Source organism: Mobula birostris, chromosome 8, assembly GCF_030028105.1.
Source record: "Mobula birostris isolate sMobBir1 chromosome 8, sMobBir1.hap1, whole genome shotgun sequence".
Lineage (NCBI taxonomy): Eukaryota > Metazoa > Chordata > Chondrichthyes > Myliobatiformes > Myliobatidae > Mobula > Mobula birostris.
In genome coordinates, this window is record NC_092377.1 from 41732269 (window position 1) to 41757698 (window position 25430).

The 25430-nt window shown below is 41.0% G+C and overlaps 1 protein-coding gene and 1 long non-coding RNA gene across 5 annotated transcripts in view; one reads left to right on the forward strand and one right to left on the reverse strand.

Annotated features, from left to right (window-relative positions):
* Positions 1 to 1804, reverse strand: part of LOC140201258 (uncharacterized) — a 28780-nt gene extending 26976 nt beyond the window's left edge. Inside the window, exon 1 of the long non-coding RNA XR_011886811.1 lies at positions 1667 to 1804. This is a non-coding gene — a long non-coding RNA (uncharacterized lncRNA). The remainder of the gene's footprint in view (positions 1 to 1666) is intronic.
* LOC140201257 (SERTA domain-containing protein 4-like) lies at positions 460 to 21310 on the forward strand. Of its 4 annotated transcripts, none has more exons than XM_072265052.1 (5): positions 460 to 601; positions 2195 to 2297; positions 2600 to 2759; positions 17470 to 17588; positions 19385 to 21310. In XM_072265052.1, the coding sequence occupies exons 3-5, from the start codon at positions 2615 to 2617 to the stop codon at positions 20174 to 20176; spliced, it is 1056 nt and encodes a 351-aa protein (XP_072121153.1). In that variant the 5' UTR covers positions 460 to 601; positions 2195 to 2297; positions 2600 to 2614; the 3' UTR covers positions 20177 to 21310. The 4 variants fall into 4 exon arrangements, with proteins under 4 accessions (XP_072121153.1, XP_072121154.1, XP_072121152.1 ...); XM_072265053.1 differs by lacking the exon at positions 460 to 601 and adding an exon at positions 1147 to 1236; XM_072265051.1 differs by lacking the exon at positions 460 to 601 and adding an exon at positions 1244 to 1336.
* The last annotated feature ends 4120 nt before the right edge of the window (positions 21311 to 25430 follow it).

Sequence of the window (25430 nt, forward strand, 5' to 3'; positions counted from 1 at the left end):
GACCAGCAGGGTGAAAAACTGAAGGGGCGATTTCTTCTTGGTTGTCAGCAGAAATTACAAAGAAGGTGGGCGAATAACAAGGCTTTGGGTGGCAATATATTTTCTTTATTTTTTCGTGATATAATTCAAAGATAAAACACCTTCCCACGGGGGTTGGGGGTGGGATGGAGTTGAAATACGAGGATGGGGCGATGAAATGTAAGTGAGGACCCGAGTCCACCACCTGGGGGATATTTTGTTTCCTCACCCCACAATGCCCTACAGGGCGACGACTTGCACAATTTTGAAGTTGTTTTGTAAATGACCAGCGTCCCACGACGGACTCCAAGGGACCGATTCCCAGATTCCTCCGGCCGCGGGACTTTGGCTAGGAACCAACAACAACTTACAATGAGGTAGCGCATTTGGATGTCCCGGGGCGCTAGGCGGGCTGGGCTGTCAGCCGCACATTGACCGCCCTTTCCGTGCTCTTGTTGCGGCATGTAACAATAAGGGCGAGGCGCCGGCTCTCGAGCGAATCGAAAAAGCATCCCGAGTGCACAGCGGATATAATGCCCTGAATTCCAGTCTGCAGAGAGCTGGGAGACGCTGCGGAGACGAGGTCCGTGAGTAAAAAGGAATGCTGCGCAGTGGGGAACTTCAGAGGTTCATTCCAGATGTGGGAGTCTATCCTGCGTTGGATCAGTGGGATCTGCACAGCCATTGCGGCGATGCGCCCGGGCTGCGCTCACACAAAGCAGCCTCTGTTGAAGCGTGCAAGGTCTGGGCTTGGGCACAGCTGCACGGCGCCTTTTCTGTAGCCCTTTTTGTTACTGCTTTACGTTGAACGCGTTTGATACAGGGACAATCGAATGCAATTTGATTCAAAATTGGAAGCCGAGACTTGAGAGCAGCGAACACACGGCCCGCATATGTGGCCAGCGCTGAACCTCTGTTTTATCTGTCTCTGGGCGTCTGACATCCTGAAATCAGATCGCCCAGAAAAGCAAGTTAAAAAAAAAACTCCAGTTGCCACGTCTGGCCGCGTGGTCCTAGACGGGCATAAGAATGCTCTATAAAAGGAATGGGAGAGTTAGCTGTGCTGGAGCCGGTCCCAGTGGTTTTCACAATGGTGCACGGCTGGACTTCTTGGGAACCAATCCTCCGTGTGACTCCGCCCCGTTCCTCACACAAATACTGGAAGCATTCATTCGGTGTCTGAACAGTTTGCCATCTATGGGGAAATGGATCTTGTAGGTAGGATTCCTGGGGATATGACTCTAGAAACTCTGAAATGTTGGCGTTAGTTCCCTGGGTCCCGGGCCAGGTTCACAAACCGGATTGCTGACAGAATTAGGTATGCCTTTGGAGATTTTTAATTAACACCCCTTTACGCTCCTGTTTTAAGTAGTTTCGGATGTCGAAATTATTTCTGCAGCATTAATCGCATTTGTGCTCTATATTTCTCCTCTGGGTATTTCTTTTGGGAAGCGGCTTTGTAGGAATGCGAGGGTTGAACATGGTAGTTAGAATCAGAATTTATTTCTTAACCTATCTCTGGACCCAGAGGCGATGATAGATTTGGGAGTGTGGAGCGAGGATCGATGTGAATTCTTTTGGCATTCAGTTTGAAAGTTCTTCCTCCCTCCCCCCCCCCCCAAGTCAAACATACAGTAAATGGATTTACCTTTTGCCCCGGTTTGGAATTTCCGAGCGCCTCCATTGCCCGCCAGAACTAACCAGCCTCCAAATTACATTTGGTGTCATTGATGGGAGCGGAATGCTGGCTGTGATGTGCTTGCATCTGTGTGAAAGTGGCAGTGGAAGAGATTGCCCGGGAGAAGGTCGAGCCCCTTGAGTCTGTAAACCCAGCCATTTAAAATAAATTGATTTAAACCGCTGGCAAAAATAAATGTGCTTTGGGAAGGACACGAATGACTTAATCTGTGTTTTGTTTATCTCCAGTCTCAGGGCAGCTCGATCTCCCCGAATACCAAGGCTTGTGCAATCTGCATGCTTTTGACGTTGTGCTTGGCTCCTCCGGGACTACACACACACACACACACACACACACACACACACACACACACACACACACACACACACACACACACACACACACACACACACACACACACACACACACACACACACACACACACACACACACACACCTGTTCCTCGCCAATTCGCCAATTCTGTTCCTTTTTCACAGTGTTGTGACTCCGGGAGCCCGGCTGGCTCAGGCTTTGGATCCAATCAATTTCCCTCAAGTTTCCCAAACCGAACTGCAAACCGAAATCGACTCTGAATGACAGGTAAGGCGCCAAAGGGGCTCTTTCTTGTGTTTGGTACAAGATGGGTTTCATTAGATGCAGATGTGCAGTTGAGGGGTTGTGGCTGCGATTTTAAATTATTACGGGAGGGAGAGGGAGCAGGATTGGCGATGGATCGCGGCTTTTACTGAAAAGGATTACTGTAATACGAGAGCTGAAACAACCCGAGATCTTGCACCAAATAAGGAACAATAACCGGAGAGAGAGAGAGATTTTCTTTGGAGCAATATGTGTTGTTTTGGGCTAAAATGGACTGAATGATTATTGCTGTTTTGGCCCTGCAGTCCCTAGGTTAAGAAATGACATTGGTGATTTCGATGAGCAGATTATGCGATCTTCCCACTGAAGAACGTTCAGATATCCCGGCGTACGTCCCCATCTGGGAAGAATCTTTCAGCAAAACCGCAGCGATTCCAAACCAGACTAAATACGGAGAGCCCACAGGTCAGTCGGGAGTAGATACCAGACATCACATCTCAATCGGTTGTGTTTTTCTATGTGTGTTTGGGTACGGGTGGGTCCGCACAACAGGCTGCCAAAGTGTGCCACACGGCCACAGTTTACAACGGGGGTGGCGTGGGAGAGCCAAGGTGGATTGCGATGAATAAGATTTTCACAAGGGAACGCACTGACTTTGTTTATTCTGGCATCATATACCAGCCTGCCCTAATGTACTGCTGTAGATTTTTAAAGGATTTAATCTTCAGAGGTACTGCTTGCAAAGGGTCTTCATAACCACTTCTAGCAGGCATCTGTCCAGTTGCTATAATGTTTCTGTATGTACCATAGAATCTATTTGCATATACTTTCCTGGAGCTGTAGCAAGTTATGTTTGAATAAAATGGCAGTAATAGAGTGGAAGTAATTAATATTTAATTCCCAACATTATTATGCAGCATCAACAGAGTGCAGTGGTGATTGACACATTGCAAACCAATTTCAGCACAAAGACAAATGCTGCACAAAAAAATAACTTCACAATCAGTGTGTTGACAGTAGTAAATCTCTGGCAGTGATCTCAATCTGGCAATATAATGAAGGTAGGTTACCCTGGTAATATATAAACCTTCCATTGATCCGGAAATTACTGCTAGCATAGCGTATTTTCAACAGTAACAGCGGATTAGAAGGGTGGAATGGAGAAAGGGCAGCAGAGGTGTGCCAACTGCTGCTTTTTCCAAAGCTGGACAAAACTGACAGGGGTGAAAATCTACTGGGACTCTTGTTTCAATCCAATAGTGCTATCAAGTATGCAATTGCTGAATCTGATCACAAGATTCTGCTATGTCATTGCATGTCAAGTCCTCACTAAGAAATAAAAGTCCTTGGACATTATGCCAATGTAAAACATTTCTTCAAAAAGCTTGATTGAAGTTACTGATTCTGCACTTGAGGGCCGGCAAATATTCTGCAAAGCTGTGGTGCCCCAGCATAATTCTGCTGGTGGATTATGCTGATTATAAGACCATAAGGCATAGGAGCAGAATTAGGCCATTCAGCCCATCGAGTCTGCTCCACCATTCCATCATGGTCGATCCTGGATCTCATTCATCCCCATATACCTGCCTTCTCACCATAACCTTTGGTGCCCTGCCCAGTCAGGAAACTATCAATTTTTGCTTTCAATATACCTACGGTCTTGGCCTCCACCCCAGTCCAAATTGCAGTGAGTACAGGGCCAAAGCTGCCAAATGCTCCTGATATGTTAACTCCTTCATTCCCAGAATCACTCTGGTGAACTTCCTCTGGACTCTCTCCAATTACAACACATCCTTTCTGAGATATGGGGCCCAACACTATTGACAATACTCTTAAGTGTGGCCTGACCTGTGTCTTATAAAATCTCTGCATTATCTCCTTGTTTTTATATTCTTTTCCCCTTGAGATGAATGCCAACTTTGCATTTGCCTTCTTTACCACAGATTCAACCTGTAAGTTAAACTTCTAGGAATCTTGCATGAGGACTCCTGTGTCCCTCTGCACCTCTGGTGTTTGAATTTTCTCTTCAATTAGATAATATTCTGCACTATTGTTCCTTTTACCAAAATGCTTTATCATACATTTCCCAACACTGTATTCCATCTGCCACTTTTTTGCCTATTCCTCTAATTTGTGTAAGTCCTTCTGCAATTGCATTGCTTCCTCAGCACTACCTACCCCATCCACCTATCTTCCTATCATCCGCAAACTTTGCCACGTTGCCATCAATTCCATTATCTAAATCATTGACAAACAATGTGAAAAGTAGCGGTCCCAATACTGACCCCTGAGGAACACCACTAGTCACTGGCAGCCAACCAGAAAAGGCCTCTTTTATTCCCACTTACTGCCTCCTGCCTGTCAGTCAGTTCTCTATCCATGCCAGTATCTTCCCTGTAATGCCATAGATTTTATCTTGTTAAGCAGTTTCATATGTGGCACCTTATCAAATGGCTTCTGAAAATCCACTGCCTCTCCTTTGTCCACCCTGCTTGTTACTTCCTCAAAGAACTAATAGATTTGTCAGGCAAGATATTCCTTGGCAGAAACCATGCTGACTTAGACTTATTTTATCATTAGTCTCTAAGTACCCAAACCTCATCCTTAATAGTGGACTCCAACACTTTCCCAATCACTGAGGTTAGGCTAATTGGGTCTGGCCCAAAATGTCGACTGTACTTTTTTCCACAGATGCTGCCTGGCCTACTGAGTTCCTCCAGCATTTTGTATATGTTGCCTGGCCAATAATTTCCATTCTTTTGCCTTCCTCTCTTCTTAAGGAGTGGAGTGACACTTGCAATTTTCCAGTTCTCCAGAACCATGCTAGAAGCAAGTGGTTCTTGAAAAGTCATGACCAATGCAACTGCAACCTCTCTCAGAAATCTGGGATGTAGTCCATCTGGTTCAGGTGACTTATCCATCTTAAGACCTTTGAGTTTACCTAGTACTTTTTCATTTGTAATAGCAATGGCACTCAAACCTGCTCCCTGACACTCACAGACTTCTGGCACACATCTTGTGTCTTCCACAGTGAAGACTGATGAAAAGTACTCATTAAGTTCATCTGCCATTTCTTTGTCCCCCATTACTACCTCACCAGCATCATTTTCCAGTGGTCCAATATCAGCTCTCATCTCCCTTTTACTCTTTATGTATCTGAAACACTTGATATCCTGCTTTACATCATTGGCTAGTTTATCCTCAAATTTCATTTTTTCCCTTCTTATAGCTCATTTAGTTGCCTTTTGTCAGATTTTAAAAACTTTCCAATCATCCAACTTCCCACTCAACTTTGATATATTATATGGCCTTTCCTTGGCTTTTATGCAGTCCTGAACTTCCTTTGTCAGACATGGTTGCCTAGTCTTGCCATTTGAGAACTTCTTCTGTGGACATATTTATCCTGTGCCTCGTGAACTATTCACAGAAACTTCAGCTACTTCTGCTGTGCTGTTATCACCACCCGTATCCCCTTCTGATCCACCTGGGCAAGCTCTTCTCTCATGCCTCTGTAATTCACTTTATTCCATTGCAATGCTGATACATCTGACTTATGTTTCTCCCTCTTAAATTACAGGATGAATTCAATCATATCATGATTACTGTCTCCTAAGGGTTCCTTTAACTTAGGCTTTCCTCGAGTAGGCTCAAGGACAAGCTGATCTGAAAAGCCATCTTGTAGGCATTGAACGAATTCCCTTTCTTGCGATCCAACACAACCTTGCATACTGAAGTTTCCCATTATCATTGTGACATTGCCCTTATTACATATCTTTTCCAGCTCCCTTTGCAATCTCAACCCCATATCTTGGCTACAATTTGGAGGCCTATATATGAATCCCTTAATTTTTTTTCAACCTTGCAGTTTCTTAATCCACCCACAATGATTTGAGATTCCCTAATCTATGTCACCTCTTTCTAAAGATGTAATTCCATCTCTCACCAACAGAGCCACACCACCGCCTATGCCTTCCTGCCTGTCCTTTCGATACAAGTTCTATCCTTTGATATTAAGCTTCCAACTATGACCTTCTTTCAGCCACGACTCAGTGATGCCCACAACATCATACTGACCAATCTCTAATTGTGCCATGAGTTCATCCACCTATATGAATACTACGCACATTTAAATACAACTTCAATACTGCATTCTTGGCCCTTTTGAATTTTGTTTCTGTGGTACAATTTAATTCTTTGCACTGTCTGCTTTTGCACCCAATCATTGGCTTGTCCTTCCTTACATTCATAGTATACCCATTATCTACTTGTAAACCTGCTGGCTCATCCTCAGCTCTCTCTTATTGGTTCCCATCCCCCTACCATATTAGTTTAAACCACTCCCAACAGCTCTATCAAACCTGCCTGCAAGGATATTGGTTCCCCTCGGATTCAAGTGCAACCCGTCCCTTTTATTCAGGTTACACCTGCCCCAGAAGATGTCCCTATGATCCAGAAATCTGAATCCCTGTCTCCTGTTCCAATTCTTCAGTCACACATTTATCTGCCACCTCATTCTATTCCTATCCTCACTGTTGTGTGGCACAGGCAGCAATCCTGAGGTTACTATCCTTGAGGTCCTGCTTCTCAACTTACTTCCTAACTCCCTGTATTCTGTTTTCAGGACCTCCTCTCTTTTTCGACCTATGTCGTTGGTACCAATATGTACCACAACTTCTGGCTGCTCCCCTTCCCTTTTCAGGGGCGCATTCAGAAACATCCCGGACCCTGGCACCTGGGAGGCAAACTACCATCTGTGTTTCTTTTTTGCACCCACAGAATCGCCTCTCTGTCCCCCTAACTCTAGAGTGCCCTATTACTGCTGCCCTCCTCTTCAGTTCCCTACCCTTCTGAACCACAGGGCCAGACTCAGTGCCAGAGGCACGGCCACTGTTGCTACCCCCAGGTAGGCCGTCCTCCCCAACAGTACTTGAAATGGAGTACTTATTGTTGAGGTGGGTGGCCACAGGGGTGCTCTCCACTATCTGACATTCTCCCTTCCCTCTCCTGACATTCACCCATTTATCTTCTCCTGTAGCCTTGGGTTGACGACCTCCCTGAACCTCCTCACTTTCCCTAACAAGGTGAAGGTCATCGAGCTGCAGCTCCAGTTCCTTAACATGGTCTCTAAGGAGCTACATCTTGATGCACCTGGTGCAGATGTGTTCATCGGGGAGGTTGGAGGTCTCCTGGAAGTCCCGCATCTTACGCACAGAACAGAACGCTGGCTCTGCAGTCATACCCCCTATTCTTTCAAGAGTTAAATAAAGAAAAGAAATAAGAAATAAACTTACCTAGCCTCCATCTGTGCTCACTGAAGCCTGTTGAGCCAAAGCCTTACCACTCTGATGATGACCGTTCTGCTAGACATTACAACCCTTTTATGGAGACTGGGTTTTTCAAGCTCCACTCCAGACCTGCGCGGGAGACCTCTACTGTGTTTGCGCCGCTGTCTAATCAAAGACTCCCACTGAAAACTGGTTGCTTTTTCAAGCTCTGCTCCAGACCTGCCGACGCAGGAATACTTCTGCTACGTTTGCGCCGCTGTCCAGTCAAAAAAGGAAAGCACTGTTAGAATACTTTCCAACAAAAGTTATAAGAAAGGTAACTTGAATCATCATTCTTTGAAGCCCATCCGATTTTTCTGGTGCTTGGGTACAATTTGTCGTCTAAGAAGCTTGGAGAACAAGGGAAGTCTACTTGTAATACTGTACTAGGTGGCAAGTGAAGAGGACAGTTAAGTTGTGGCACTCTGCACTTGCTATTACAGTGAAAAATGGCACGGCTTAAAAGGTTCTGGTCTGTAATTATGTCACTTTGTCACCATAACTCTGCAGAACATCTGCCTTTCCAAAAATATGGATACAGTGATTGCAATCATGTAATGACAAGGTTGTTTTCTTGCATAATATACAAGGACTTTTCTATTTCTTGATAAGGACATAATGTAGAATAAATTAATAGAATCATCTAGAGTGATATCTGCTTTCCTGGAAAGGTTTTATTACGCTTTTAATACTGGCCATCATTACTGCCCACATGGTGTTTAGAAAGACTGAGAAAAATCTTGAAGCAATAATGCAGCCATTTTCACTGGTAATAGTTCTCTTGTAGGCCTGCTGGTTAATAACATGGCTTACTTATTATGGTGGAACTGGTGTGTAATGGAAAAGAATCCCCTAGCTCTGTACTGGGAGGAGATTAACAGATAGGGAAAGATTCAAGAAGTGTTCAAAGCATCCGTGAAATAATAAAATATTCTCATTGACTCCTGGGAATCTCTGGCTGCTGACTGCTCCAAGGAAAAATGGGTATTGTGAATCCTAGAACGCTGAGGCTCTGCTTTTGGAGCACACAGAAACCCTGTGTAAACACTGGAAGGAGCGGACAACATCACAGACTACCCATCCTGCCAAATCTTTGGAAGAAAGCCTTTCCCAAAGTGGCCTCTTTAGCCACCTCAGGGCACACAAGTTTGGGAGTGGAAGCAAGTTAGCCTTGATCTCAAATGGTTGTCTAAAATTGGTTATTAAATTACCTGCTGAGGCCTTATAATGGACATAGGGCTCTGTTTCATGTTAACAACGGCTATATTTAATTACAGTGCCTATAAAAAGTATTCACCCCCTTGGAAGTTTTCATGTTTTATTGTTTTACAACATTGAATCACGGTGGATTTAATTTGGCTTTTTTTTACACTGATCAACAGATAAAGACTCTTTCATGTCAAAGTGAAAACAGATCCTTACAAAGTGATCTAAATTAATTACAAATATAAATCACAAAATAATTGATTGCATACGTATTCACCACCTTCAGTATTTAGTAGATGCACCTTTGTTAGCAGTTACAGCCTTGAGTCTATGTGGATCTCTCTTCTCTGGATATCCATCCCATAGGATGATGATGGTTCCTTTCAGTCAGTTAGTGGGGTGGTACCCCACTCCTCAGAAAGGAACAGCGTGTGCGTGAGTGGATTTTAGGTGAGTAGGGGGTTGCACAGGTCCAGACCCACCCTCTCGACATCCCCTCCTGGGTCCAGCGGCATGGTGGGGTCCAAGACGGCTGGGGGAAGTTCTGTTGTAGTGAATGGCCAGACCAGGTTTCGATGAAAGGGGTGCCCTTTCCATGCTTCACGGCGCGTGTTTGCTAGATGGTCATTGACCCTACGAGAGGGTTCATCCACCCTTTGACAGGTCTTGTTTTTCATCCTGCAGGGTGTCTAGCCATCCTCCTCACTAGGCAAGGCTGGTGGGGGAGCGGTTTAGTTGCCGACCACCCGACCATGCGACAGGTCATACTGGGTTACATGGTACCAGTAGCACTCAGACGAGTGACCTGACCAGAATCTGTGTGGATAGGTCTCTATCAGCTTTGCACATCTGGACACTGCATTCTTCTTTACAAAACTGCCCAAGCTCTGTTGGATTGCATGGGGCATCGTCTGTGAACAACACTTTTCAAGTCCAGCCACAAATTCTGAATTGGATTGAGGTGTGGACTCTGACTTGACCACTCCAGGACTTCAACTTTGTTGTTTTTAAGCCATGCCTATATAGCTTTGGCTTTATGCTTGTGGTCATTGTCTTGCTGGAAAACAAATCTTCTCCCAAGTCGCAGTTCTCTTACAGACTGCTTCAGGTTTTCCTCCAGGATTTCACAGTATTTTGCTGCATTCACTTTACCCTCTACTTTCAGAAGACTTCCAGGGTCTGCTGCAGTGAAGCATCCCCACAGCAAGATGCAGAGACCACCATGCTTCACAGTCAGGGTGGTGTGTTTTTGATGATGTGTGCAGTTTGATTTTAACCAAACATAGCGTTTAGTCTGATGGCCAAAAAGCTCAATTTTGGTTTCATCAGACCATCGAACCTTCTTCCTGCTGGCTTCAGAGTCTTCGTCATAGTCATAGTCATAGTCATACTTTATTGATCCCGGGGGAAATTGGTTTTCGTTACAGTTGCACCATAAATAACAAATAGTAATAGAACCATAAATAGTTAAATAGTAATATGTAAATTTTGAAATAAGTCCAGGACCAGCCTATTGGCTCAGGGTGTCTGACCCTCCAAGGGAGGAGTTGTAAAGTTTGATGGCCACAGGCAGGAATGACTTCCTATGACGCTCTGTGCTGCATCTCGGTGGAATGAGTCTCTGGCTGAATGTACTCCTGTGCCCACCCAGTACATTATGTAGTGGATGGGAGACATTGTCCAAGATGGCATGCAACTTAGACAGCATTCTCTTTTCAGACACCACCATCAGAGAGTCCAGTTCCATCCCCACAACATCATTGGCCTTACGAATGAGTTTGTTGATTCTGTCGGTGTCTGCTACCCTCAGCCTGCTGCGGGTAGCAGACACCACATGCCTTCTGGCAAACTCTAGTCGAGATTTCATGTGAGGTTTTTTTTTCAACTGTGGTTTTCTCTTTGCCAGTCTCCGATAAAGCTGCAACTGGTGAAGCACCAGGGCAACAGTTGTTGTATGCAGTCTGTCCCATCTCAGCCGCTGAAGCTTGTAACTCCTCCAGAGTTGTCATTGGTCTCTTGGTGGCCTCCCTCACTGGTCCCCTTCTTGTGCAGTCACTCAGTATTTGAGGATGGCCTGCTGGAGGCAGATTTACAGCTGTGCCATGTTGTTTCCATTTCTTGATGATTGACTTAACTGTACTCCAAGGGATATTCAGTGACGTGGAAATTTCCTTGTATCCATTTCCTGACTTGTGTTTTTCAATAACCTTTTCATGCAGTTGCTTGATGGTGTAGCTTTTGCCAGGATACTACTGACTAGCAGTTGGACCTTCCAGATACAGATTGATTGAAGATATTTTTACTGCAATCAATTGAAACACCTTGACTGCACACGGTGATCTCCATTTAACTAATTATGTGACTTCCAAAACCAGTTGGCTGCACCAGTGATGATTTGGTGTGTCACATTAAAGAATCAGAATCAGGTTTATTATCACCGGCATGTGTCGTGAAATTTGTTAACTTAGCAGCAGTAGTTCAATGCAATACATAATATAGAAGAAAAAATATTATAATAATAATAAAAATAAATCAATTACAGTATACATATATTGAATAGATTAAAAATCATGCAAAAAAGAAGTAATATATGTAAAAAAGGGAGGTAGTGTTCATGGGTTCAATGTCCATTTAGGAATCGGATGGCAGAGGGGAAGAAGCTGTTCCTGAATTGCTGAGTGTCTGCCTTCAGGCTTCTGTACGATTGACTTCTGGTAACAGTGAGAAAAGGGCATGCCCTGGGTGCTGGAGGTCCTTAATAATAGATGCTGCCTTTCTGAGACACCGCCCTCAGAAGGGGGTGAATGCTTATGCAATCACTTGTCTTTTATGTTTGTAATTAAGTTAGATCACTTTGTAGAGGTCTCTGTTCATTTTGACATGAAAGAGTCTTTCTCTGTTGAACAATTGTCAAAAAAAGCCAAATTAAATCCACTGTGATTTAATGTTGTAAAATAATAAAACATAAAAACTTCTGGGGGCGGGGGGATTGAATAATTTCATACACTATATTGTGGATCAATAAATGAGATTTATTCCAACTGTGCTCTGCTTCTGTACATTAATATTTGGGTATCATGTAATTGTGCACATATCATTAACAATGACTGAACATTGCACCCTTCATCAAAGACTGAAAGTTTTCTCTTGTCGTTATTCATAAACTAAAATATTCAAGGACTTGAAGAGACTATTCAAGGAGTGATAACCATTAATGAATCAGTATAACATGGGAGTCACGATGGAAAGAATGTGGTGATCTGTTTTGTGGGAACAGAGTCAAGAGAGAAGGGCAAAGATCCATGGATAAGATGAGGCTGAGGGTGAGAGGAAGTGTTAAAGGGAGAATGATACTGAGGAGATATATGGTGCACCAGGCCTGAGGAAGGGAAGGGAATGACAGGGGCATCTAATCAGATACTCTCACTTTAATGACAAAGAAGCCCATATGCTCCTCTCATTTGTTGTGTGGGAGATCTGGAGAAAAGTTTAAGAGAAAAAAGTTTTTACATTTGACTTTGTGCATGGCAGATGAGAGATCAGGCAATTATTGTCTATCTTATCTGTTGTTTGAATCTACGTCATCTGAAGTAAATGTGGTACCAAGGGAAATCACTGGGGTAGCGATAGTAATGGTTTTTATAGGGAAATGAGCAATATAGGTAAGATTTGGTTAAACTGATCTGTAGCTATAAGAAGGTACTGAAGGCCAAAGTTTAGACGTTTGTGTGTTTTAATAATGCAACTGTAAATAAATAAGACCAGAAGACATACGAGCAGAATTAGGCCATTCAGCCCATCAAATCTGCTCTGCCATTTCATCATGGCTGATCCCGGATCCCATTCAACCCCATACACTTGCCCTCTCACCATATCCCTTGATAACTCCGACCAATCAGGAATCTATTAACTTCTGTTTTAAGTATACCCATGGGCTTGGCCTCCACAGCAGTCGGTGGCAGAGCATTCCAGGATTCACCGGACTTTGGCTAAAAATATTCCTCCTTACCTCTGTTCTAAAAGGTCATCCCTCAATTTTGAGGCAGTGCCCTCTAGTTCTGGATACCCCCACCGGAGGAAACATCCTCTCCACATCCACCTCATTTAGTCCTTTCAACATTCGGTAGGTTTCAATGAGATCCCCCGCATTCTTCTAAATTGCAGTGAGTACAGGCCCAAAGCTGCCAAATGCTCCTCATATGTTAACCCCTTCGTTCCCAGAATCGTCCTTGTGAATCTCCTCTGGACTGTTTCCAATGACAACACATCCTTTCTGAGATATTGGGTCCAAAACTCTTGACAATACTCCAAATGCTGCCTTATAAAGTTACAGCATTGTCTTCTTGTTTCTATATTCTATTCCTCTTGAAATAAATGTCAACATTGCATTTGCCTTCTTTACCACGGACTCAACCTGTAAATTAACCTTCTGGGAGTCTTGCACAAGGACCCCTAAGTCCTTTTGCACCTCTCATGTTTGAATTTTCTCCCCATTTAGATAATAGTCTGCACTATTGTTCCTTTTACCAAAATATATAATCATACATTTCTCAACACTGTATTCCATTTGCCGCATTTTTGCCCATTCTTCCAGTCTGTCCAAATCCTGCTGCAATCATATTGCTTCCTCAGCACTACCTACCCTTCCACTTATCTTCGTATCATCCGCAAACTTAGCCACAAAGCTATCAATTCCACTACCTAAAGCATTGACAAAGAATGTGAAAAATAGCAGCCCCAATACTGACCCCCTGAAGGACACCACTAGTCACTGGCAGCCAACCAGAAAAGGCGCCTTTTATTCCCACTCACTGCCTCTTGCCTGTCAGCCATTCCTCTACCCATGCCAGTATATTCCCTGTAACACCACAGGATTTTATCTTGTTAAGCAGCCTCATGTGAGGCACCTTATCAACTGCCGTCGGAAAATCTAAGTAAATGACATCTACTGCCTCCCTGCTTGTTACTTCCTTGGAAAAACTCTAGCAGATTTGTTCAGCAAGATTTGCCTTTGCAGAAACCTTGCTGATTTTGACTTATTTTATGATTAGCCTCCAAGCAGTCCAAAACCTCATCATCAATTATGGACTCCACTACTTTCCCAACCACTGGGGTTAGGTTAACTGGCCTATAATTTCTTCCCTTTTTAAAGAGTGGAGTGACATTTGCAATTTTTCAGTCCTCTGTGACAACGCCAAAATCAAGTGCTTTTTGAAAGATCATGACCAATGCATATCATCCCTTCAGCAACCTCTTTCAAGACTCTGGGATGTAGTCCTTCTGGTCCAGGTGACTTATCCATCTTAAGGTCTTTGAGTTGTGCCTAACACTTTTTCCTTTGTAATAGCAATGGCACTCACTCCTGTTTCCTGACACTCATGGACCTCTGGCATACAGCTTGTGTCTTCCACAGTAAAGACTGAAACAAAGTACTTATTAACTTCATCTGCTATTTCTTTGTCCCCCATTACTACCTTGCCAGCATCATTTTCTAGTGATCCAATATCAACTCTCACTTCCCTTTTATTCTTTATATAACTGAAAAAACCTTTGGTATCCTGCCTTATATTATCCGCTTTTTTGCCCTCATATTTCATCTCTTCCCTTCTTATAGTTTTTTCAGTTGCCTATTGTTGGATTTTGAAAGCTTCCCAATCACCCAACTTCCCACTAACTTTTGCTACTTTATATGCCCTTTCCTTGGCTTTAATTCAATCTTTCATTTCCCTTGTCAGCCACAGTTGCCTAACGCTGTCATTTGAGAACTTCTTCTGTGGGATACATCTATCCTGCACCTTGTGAACTATTCCCAGAAACTTCAGCCACCTCTGCTCTGCCATCATCCCCGCCAGTATCCTCCACCAATCCACCTGGGCAAGCTCCTCTGTCGTGCCTCTGTAATTCCCTTTGGGGCATAAGAATAACGGTAATATTCTTTCAGGGCTTGACACAGAAGAAAGTAAGGTTGGAAGGATGAAAGGAGATGGGGAGGGAGTGATAAAGGAATAATTTCAGGTTGCAGAATACAAATCAACTGTAATAAAATTAAAAATGGCCGATGGAGTAATCTGGAATAGGACTGGAAGCTGATGAGAATGCGCTGCATGTCAGTCATCAATTAAAATATTGCAGAGGAACTATTCTGATATACTGCCGAACAGGAGCGCCAATGTACTTTCCCTTTTTGTTGTTAATTGGATGTCTATATGTTTCACAACATTTAGATTTTCCGAACAAATTCAAGTATTTAACATGTTCTTCCAGAGTTTACAGAGTGGCCCATGCACTTCAGATGCAGCTATCATTTATAGGCGGTATCGTCAGTTTTATAATCATTCTCATTTTGTTCTGTAGCATTCCTGGTAGAATTAACAATACCATTGGTAATAACTCACAGCAGTTATCAAAAATAAAGGTTTCCATATGCAGGAGGCCCAGTGCATTCCAGACTTAAGTGCAGAAATTGATTTCCCATAAATTCAAAACACTTGTCAGCAGGGAGATGGTTTCCGAGATATAAAACCTTCAACGTTATTCAATAATGGGCCAGTCCAGGACGAATGGAAAGTGTCAGTGAGCAAACTGATCGTTTCTGAAGCTTTGAGAATGTCAGAATGAATTATATATTTACACAATTAATTGTAACATATTTGTCGAGCCAGTGCTTTAAAGTGCTACAGCAGAAATATTAGACAGAATTCCTGACAGTAAACCAACAATACATGAGCAAGTATACATTCATTCTGTTTGCATCATACTTGTATAAAATCCGGATTTAGATGAAATAACCTTTAAGATATATTGCTTATACAGTATTTTTATTACAGGACAAATCAAAAACCAAAATGTGACAGAAGAACTGAACGGGTAAAAATAATAGAGTAGGTTGTTAAGCAAAATATTATATTTGGAAAAAATTGCACTTAATCCAAGCTGTCTGTAAGTGGCTACATAATCCTGTAACTGCAGTCATGAACTCAAGGTGCCCAATGTAAGTAAATAAACCCTAAATTAAAAAAAACTTTTCTCCAAGCATGGACTCTCTCTCAGTGGAACCCAGATTAGGGAAATGTGCGTGGAGTTCAATCCACCGTAAATAATAGAGTTTTCTTTTTCTTGGCAATTGATACAACAGCTGAAATATTTTAGCTACTGCAGATTAAATAAACTGGCCAAATATTTGATTTTGTACACGAAGCTTGGCTGTGGGGTTCCATACAGAAGCAGAATTTCATAATATTGGGGTTATCGCCAACCTTGTTGCAATTGTTTAGTCTTTCACAATAATGAATTTAAGGTATATAGGAAAAAGAGTCATCGTTGCCTGAGGATGATTATTATATTAGATCATAACTGATCTGTACTGCAGTTCCATTTACTGACTTGTGCTCCACTTAACTTTAAATCTTCACTTTTGACCCAAAGCATCAACAATTCCTTTCCTCTCACAGATACTGCTTGACTGACTGAGTTCTTCCAGCCAATCATTTGTTGCTCCAGATTCCAGCATCTATATCTCTTGTATCTCCAAAAATGATTAATCCTGACCATTCTAACAATGCTTAGTAATGGGAAAAATATATTGTGCAATTCTCTAAATATTAAGCAATATATAATGACGAATGTATATGTAAAATCAACTTGTCACTAATAAGTCTATATCTGAAAACCCAAGAGAAGGAGATGATTATAGATCTACGAAGATTTAGCCATCTTAATTCATCTTCCTAGTTTTACTCTAGTTATTTTTCCCTTGCAGTATTTAAATGAGTGATTCAATGTTTTACACTTATTGTATCAATCTTTAAATGAAAAATTTTTGACATCAGCCTTATATTTACCATATACTAGTTTAAACAATTCTACAGTTTACATGCCTAACACACATCCAATGGGTTTAACACACTTCGTTTTCTCCATTTGAATCTTTGATATTTTCTAAGGAACAGCAAAACATTATCATTAAAGCCATATCCTTCAACAAGATTAGTAATGACATTAAGGGGTTGTGTTTTAGAAGTGCCTTTTGAAATGCTACGGTGGCCATTAACACGAATCTTGTCCTATGAGACACAACTACATAAAATTGATTAGACTCCTACAATGTTGGATTGACCCCCTAAGGTCTTAATAAATTCATTAAAGTGAAATAATTCAAAAGAGAAGCTGTAGTCAAAGGACTACTTAATAAAGAGGCAATGTATCATCCTCTATTCAATGGGAGAAAATTAGCTTGAGGAAATGACTCATTTAATATCCCTTAGGTGAAGGCAGTAATAATTTAAAACAAATGAAAAAAATTTAAAAGATGCAATTATTATTCAAAGAGATGTTTAATGATCATAACAATGCTGAAATGTCAATCTTGTTACGTGGCCTTTAACATAACAAAAGTGATTGTGTTCATTGAATTGTGCACGTGCTGTTAGTGAAATTTTATGTGTCCTTTACTCTTCAAAAATGTTAATAGGATTTGTATGTGAGTAAAAAACCATAGCATATACATCTGAATATTTTATTGATTTTGGAATTGGTCTAAAATTGCATGGACTTTATTAATTGTTAATTTTAAGTGGAAAAAACTAAAGTATAAAACATGAAGAAATTTTTAACCACATGCTGTTCCTGAACTTGATTTATTTCAGCAGAATCCTCTTGCAAAGGAATCTCAAATTTTCTAACAACGTCCAAGATAGCATACTTCAAACGGAAATATGTGGAAGATGAAGATCTTCATCCACCTGCTCACAGCTGCTGCCAAAGGGTAGGTTGAAAGAATCAGTTGGAGTTTTTTTAAACTCAATTACTAATTTGTATTATATTATGTTCAGTTTTATTTCAACTCTTCACATACAATATATAACAGTATACAATGCACATATAAAATATGATCTGGTCGATTTAGCAATGTTTAACCATGACTTTACAGTTTTGTATTGCCTTAGCAAGTTACTAGATTGAAATATGATTAATCATGTGAACTCTGGATTAAAAAAGTACTAAGCAAAAAATCTCTATTCTATTACTTCTGTGGATCTTTCAAAGTCCAATCAAAAGGCAAGGGAAATTTGTTTGGTAAGAGGATTGAATAAAGAACCATGTAGTTTTATGGTTATTTATTTGGCGAGATACCTCGTGAAGAAAGCATACTGCCAGAAAAAGAAAGAAAAATGTAACCATGCATGTTTATTTACCTGTCCCCTTTTCCACAAACCCCACCTGTCGCAAGAACACTTAAGTTTATAAGGGGTGCATATGACTGGTTGTGGCTTCTAATGCATATACATGAACTCAATTACAACTGGCTAGTCAGGAAAGAGATCCCAATAAAGGCAAATGTTGGACCTGGTTAATGAAGGTGTGGGCCAGATCAAAGTGGCAAGATTGCATGACACTGAATCTTGAGTGACAAGAACAAGAAGCACAAGAGGGATGATTTTCCCACTGCCCGCATAACCTCAACCTAACCAGACAGTGACACACTTTTCATTCTCCCAGTCCACGAAATGCCAATAAAAAGGTCAAGATACCAACAAGGCAAGAGGGAGCCAGTAAATTAAAGCCAAGGTGGGATCACAGAAAACAAGTCACCACTAAACTCAGTGACAGGGTGGAGTGACACTGCATCTCCAGGAAGCCCTGAGAGGAGGAAAAGGTGGTGGTACAACGCAGCTCGCAGTGGCCACTCTGGTGGTCATATCTGTTATCTGTCAAGTAGGGTGCCGTGCACAATCCTGATTTGATGGAGACAGACATGAGAGCATGGAGGAACATCTGATGAAACTTCTGAAATGCCTGCTTCACTACCGCTGCTACTGTGTGATCCAGAATCTCCGGAGGGGAAGGCCCCGAGTCCTCGGCTTTGCTTGTTGCTTGGCGGCCGGGGTGAGGTCAAAGCACTTGGCAGAGGATGGTGCTCGGTGTCGGAGGGCTGGTCGGAGGCTCGAAGTTTTCAGACGGACTCAGAGTCCACTGCTGTCGGGTGCTTCCAATGGTGCTGCATCGGCAAGTTTGCGGGGAGAGTTCCTCCCTTCTGCCATCTGCATGAGATGATGGGGCTATCGGGACTTGAGACTTTTTACCGTGCCACGGTCTGCTCTTTATCAAATTACAGTATTGCTTTGTACTGTTGTAACTATACGTTATAATTATGTGGTTTTGTCAGTTTTAGTCTTGGTTTGTCCTGTGTTTGTGTGATATCTTTCTGGAGGAACATTTTTTAATGTATGCATTTCTAAATGACAATAAACGAGGACTGAGTGTCCTCATAATCTAATCTAATTTAACCCATGCAATCCGAGGCATACAGATTAAAGACCCAAACCCTCGAAATTACATACCTTTCATTATCTTGGACCATGGGATGAACACAAGCCGGGCCTGATCAACCCAGGCTGGGTGTGTAGTGATCAAAGACCCCAAACACATGATGACCCCAGGTTACATTACCGATGAGGTGGCTTGTGCAGTAAAAATTGATGTAGGAATGATGGTAAATCAAGAAGATTAAAATTGCCTTATTAAAGAGAATAACATGGCTTTGTTATTTATTTGATTTAGGCGCGGACCTTGGTTGCTTCAGAGGATCGTACCCACATACTTCGTTTATCACTGGAAAAACTAAGGCTTATTGAAGATCCTGAAGTATTTTTGCGGCGATCAGTACTGATCAACAATTTACTGAAACGGATCCGAGGCGAGATGCAGAATGACTGGTATTTGTCTGCCTGCTCTTTTGGGGAGACACGACCCAGTGATTGGTTCGGATCACCAGAGTCTACCTACAGGAAAAGGCTGCGGATTGCCAAGGAGTATGAGAGTAGCCTGCATGATTGCTGCTTTTACCAGGAATGTGGCAACCAATATTCAATAATACCTTTCTCTGTTTATAACGGGGAAAAAGTTGCCTCCACTCTGCCAAGTTGCTCCCACCAGGGCATAGACTGCTCTGAAGTTTATGGAGTCCATAGTGCACATCCCAGAATTCAACTGACAACCAGTGCAGGGTCTGACATTTATCAGAACATTGAAAAAAATTGTGATAAGGAAATCAACAAAGAAGATGAGCATCAAAGGGAAAACAGCACAGAGAAACATACTTCCAGTGAAAAGGCCCTTTCTCATGTATGCAGTGATAAGGAAGTTGATTGTACAGCAACTGACTTCAGAAACGATGGGGTAGTCTCTCCTGAATCCGCATTGGATCCTGACATACTAAAGCAATATGTAGGTGATCACAAACTTTGTTGTGTAAAGGAAGCGAAACTAGAGCCAGCTTGTTTTGCAGTGGCTACAACCAACAGTTTGACAAGCATAGCAAAGAGTACTTGCAGAGTCAGTGACACATATTAGCATGAACACACATGACAGAAAATGATGTCAAATTTTTACCATCATACTGATGCACTTTATTCAATTGTTGAAACTAGATCCTGAAGAAGAATAATTAGGAAAAGAAATAAATCAGCACATTGTAGGCTGGATTACTTGGACTATCCATCATAGCAGGTTAAGTTTTTATATTGTAGACAGTGGTTTATATAGAAAGTAACATGAGTGTGATCTAAGGTGCCTTAAATTTGTTACGACAGTGTTAACGTTTGCAAGACTGTACGAACATCTGTTGGGGTTAGCTGTAAGAGATTTTATACTATTTTCTTATATTTTGACTTGCCACAGAACGAGATCCAGTACATATGAAAAAAGAATTTTTGATTTAATCTTAAAATTTACATTTTGAACAGATAATGTGTGTAATTTCAGTCTGTTCTCTGTATAATATTCTTAAATAAGCCAACAATGTTTCCCTGGAGCAAACATCAAACAGCTTGAGCATCTCCATAGCAACAAATAGACCTTACGGAGAATGAAATTTGTACTGAATACTCCGTGAATTGGTGGCTGACATAATTCGTCAACATTTTTACTTTAAATTGCCTTGTTTTACTTAACCTCTAAGCTAAAAAAACACACCTTTTAAAGCTTGGTACCTGCTTTTTGTTGAAATCTTAAATTGTTTTAATGACCGTGAGGACCATAGAATGAAATTTTGGTTATAGGGGCTGTTCAGTTGTAACTGGATCTTAAAACTTTGGGAGCAGTATCAGCTCAAACAAAGAATGGAAAATGCTCTCCATTAAACCAATTGCATTTGGAGTGACTGAGTCCTTGACATTAAGACATTAGTTCTTTTGTTGTGATTGTGGCCAATATTTATGTTTCCAATGCAATTGTATATGCTTTTATAAAAGTTTCAAAAAATGCTATATGGGGTACTTTTCCAAGTGGTATGGTAAATTGGTACATACAAGTGTTTTACAGTAAAATGTGATTTACATGTAAAATATTTATTAAACAGAACATCTTACCCAGAAGTAGTTTAATGTTACTTTTCCTCAGAATAGATGAAAACAATTGAATGGGTACTGAGTGCGAATGAAAATTTATTAAAGATAGCATTTCAAGTGATCTCCTGTCCAAGTGTATTTGATAATGAAGTAAGGTGTGAGAAATAAAACTTGCATTTATGTAGCACCTTTCCCCATTAATGAGCATACCGAAGCATTTGACTGTACTTCAAACAGTAGGTAGCAATGTTATTTTGTAGTTGATTTTCATTTTACAGTGAATACAAAGAAAGTAGGTCAAAGATCACTTCTAACAAATGAGTGTTAGATAAAATTCTGTTGCAGTAGCCCATGAAAATATTGAGCTGGGCAATAAAATTTCTTGGTCCCGGTTTCGTATAAAAGTTTTACGTCTTAAGTTTGAGGGAGTAAAGAAAGATTCTTTTGTAATCTTACTCATTGGTTATAAAATTCAATCTTCTACTTTGAAGAGGTGGAACAAGGCGCTATCACTAGACCAAACCATATAGGCAAAAAAACCAAAGGTTATATTTATTCACAAACAGGGCACACAGAGTCAGACATGTGCACCAGAGTAACCTCTCCAAGATGTGGTTTTCGGCGTGAAGACTTGTTCAACAGGGCCCTTGTTCACTTTATAATATAAATTTTTCAAATTAAATTGCCATTTAGAATATACAGTAGATGTGTAAAATTTAGCTTGTGGAATTTATCATTCTCACCAATATTTCTTAATTATCATGAAAAATACAGGCAGGTTGAAAAAGACTTTGTAATGGAGAGTTATGTTTGGAATTCTGAAGAGGATCAATCTTTGGATTTAGAATATAAGAAAATAGGAAATTAGCCCTTCAAGCCTGCTCACTATTTGACATGATTATGGTCTCATCTCCACTTAGTGCCAGCTCTCCACAGCTATCAATTCCTTGATATTTCAAAAGTGTACACAGTATTTTCCTCTTTAAATGATCTAGCCTCTCCAACCCTCCAGGAACTCACTACCTTCTGTGAGAAGTTCCTACACAACTCAGTTTTAAATGACTAGCTCAATAATCTTGTAGTTATGTTCCCTCATTTGAGTCATTTCCACAAGTGGAAACATCTCAGCATCAACATTGTCAGGCCCCTATGAGAATCATGTATATTTCAATAAGGTCACACTTCATTCTTCTAAACTCCAAAGAATACAGATTATTTTGTAGAAATGTTCACATTTCAAAGCAAGAGTGAAACATGTATAATGCCCTGATTAAAATTTTTGCTGCCATACTGTAGGTATCTTATTTTAGCTGTTCTGCTTTTAGTGTGTTTGGGTATGAGCTAAGATAAGGGGCTTTGTTGTTCAACTTAGGAATGTTGTGTCAGCCAATCAGGATGGTGGAATTGGGAGAAAGTTCTAGAGAATGCTGGGTGGAGAGGTTTTTGTGTTGAACCCTGGTGTGGGTCAAAGTCTTTTTGGCGGGAGCTAGGAGAAGACAGGATGGAAGCTGGCCAAGGATGTTGCACAAGGTGCCTTGTATAGATGAATGGCTTCAAGGAGGAAGGGCCAATACCCCTGTGGGAGAGCCCGTTTGTTCGAGATGGATTTCGAGCAACATTTGGAAGGTGGTGTGTGCTTTCACACAGATCAGGGTTCGGGTGGGCAAGACATCCCAACCTCCTGGGTTTGGTGGGACCCAAGTCATATCAACCCTAGATGTATGGAGTCTGAGAAAGTTGTTTTTCCTCACTGCTCAGTCCAGTGGCTGTTAGCAAGGGGCTAATGAGCCACACCTCTAGAAATGCCCAGTAAAAAGGGCATGTATAAAAATAGATGATTTTAACATCCATAGTTCAGGATCACATGCAACTCAAAATTACAGCAATAGATTTTGGAGAAGGTGGTATATTATTCTTAATAGAAATATTACCCCATAGTGGGTCATAAGAGTAGAGCCAGCCCTAGACATTGATAAGACATAAGTAGTATTGAAAAGTGTCATCTAGTAATACATCACAGGAACAAGCTCACTGGCCTAATTTATCCATGTCAACAATGGTGCCAACCACGCTAGTCCCATTTGCTGTGTGGTCCATATCCTTATGAACCTCTCCTATGTTCGAACTTGTCCAAATGTTGTTATTGTACTTTGCAGTTCATTCCATATTTACACCACTCTCTGCGAGTCTATAGAAGTCCTCTTTGAACCCTCTCCGGCTGAATGATGGCTTTTCTCTAATGGGCTGACCAAAACTACATGTAATGCTCCCTAGTGTGGTCTCACCAACATATTAACTGCAACATAACATCCAAACCCTGACACTCAGTGTCCCGACTACCGAAGCCAGAATGCCGAAGGCCTTCTTCACTGCCCTGTATACCTGTGAGGCTGCTTTCAGCGAAACATGCACTTACACTGCAGGGTTCTCCTTTTGCACACACTCCACAGCACCTGGCCATTCATACAACAGCGCTAGTACAAACCTTTCAGTCCACAATTTCATGCCGAATTTTACAACCGACTCCATGATCAATCTAACCCCTTCTAAATAGCCTATAACCCTCTATTTTTCTTTTATCCATATGCCTATTTCTAAGAGTCTCCTAAATGTCCCAACTGTATCAGCCTTTACGATCACTCCTGGCACTTACTCAGTGTTAAAAACTTAACTCTGTCATTGCTAAATATTCCTCTCCTCACCTTAAAGCCACCTTAATCCTCCAGTGTTAGCCACGGCTGCCCTGGTTTTCCACTCTATCCATGCCGAACATTCTTACTAACCATGACATGTATATTCACATCCAAATAATTTATATAAATAATGAACAACAAATGTGCCAACGCCAGTCTCTGAGGCATGCCATTCATCATAGGCCTCCAGACTGCAAAACAACAATTGACCATCACTTTTTACTCCTACCACCAAGCCAATTATGAATCCAACTTGCTATTCCTGAGAGATTTAGACAAAGTTAATTAATCTAAGAGAGTAATCGTTCTATGTTAGTGTCTGTGCAATGAGGTGCTCCAAATGATAACCACGCAAATGATATTTTCACTGTTCTTTTCAGTTTTTTGATCACACAGCCATAGCATCGTTAACCACCTCACAACTAAATTACTTTTAAAGATCATCACTGTTCATATGTAGTAAAAGTTCCTCAATAAGTACATTATTCTTTGCTGCTGAGGTGAGGATAAATATTGGCAACTCTTAAAAGAGTTAGAGGATTTTTATATATACCTGAAAAGGACAAAAGTGCTTTGTTTCATATTCCCTTAGGAAAAAATCAAGGAATCTTCAGTACTGGACTGATGTATGACTTTTCAGGCTGCATGCTGAAATAATGGCATTGACACTGAATCCACGAACAATGTTACTGAGCCAAACTGATAGCCAATAATTCATTTCAGAGCTCAGATTTTTTAAAAAAGAAAACACAATTACTGTGAGTTTAACCGCATTTAAATCATTAATTTAATGATGCATTTGCATTTAGTGTTATTGTAATTTGTGTTAAACATCTTTTTCCAAGAAACAAATTGAAACATTTACAACCCAATATTCACGTGCTTGTGCTTATTAGCTAAAAAAAAACCTGCACAGGAATAAAAAATAGTAACTCTCTGGGGAAATTTGTGTGGTTTTATGTAGTTTGTTTGTTGTCCTTTTCAGCTATATATTGTTACAAAAATATGACATTTTCATTTTGAAAGGACTTTTCATAATTTCTATTTTCTATTTTAATTCTCTGCCTTCATTATATTTGTTGACATTCCCAAGTTTCAGTAGAGTTATATTTTTCAAGATTACTGGTTCATGCCATGTGCATTTATGTCTCAGTTACTGCAGTATTGGTATTGTTCATTTCATTATATAATACTTCTGGATCATTGTTAGGTCACCAATGTGATAGCTAATATTAGTGACTGATTGCCTGAGTATATATTTCTTCCTGTGACTGGTAATACTCAACCAAGTCTGTTGCAGTTCTTACCAGCACTTTAATGGTCTCATCACTTAAATTACTTTTTCCTTATCAACTTTCAGACTATTTGTTCAACAACAGAAAATGTTCTTATACAATAGTGGTAATATTTATTATGATTGTATGGCAGATATGGCAGATTCATTACCATATCTTCTTCATGAAATCACAATGACAAATTATATATTAGGAAGGTGGGAATTCTTGCAGTTTAACTCTTGATAACGCCAGAGAAAGATTTGCTTCACCTTTTTTAGGGAAAATGTCA

Excerpts from the sequence above, each read along its gene's own strand:
- LOC140201257 (XM_072265052.1), top strand. The coding sequence starts at position 2,615 with ATGACATTGGTGATTTCGATGAGCAGATTATGCGATCTTCCCACTGAA. Across the intron at positions 2,760-17,469 it reads TAAATACGGAGAGCCCACAG|CAGAATCCTCTTGCAAAGGA; the intron begins GTCAGTCGGGAG and ends GATTTATTTCAG. Across the intron at positions 17,589-19,384 it reads CTCACAGCTGCTGCCAAAGG|GCGCGGACCTTGGTTGCTTC; the intron begins GTAGGTTGAAAG and ends TATTTGATTTAG.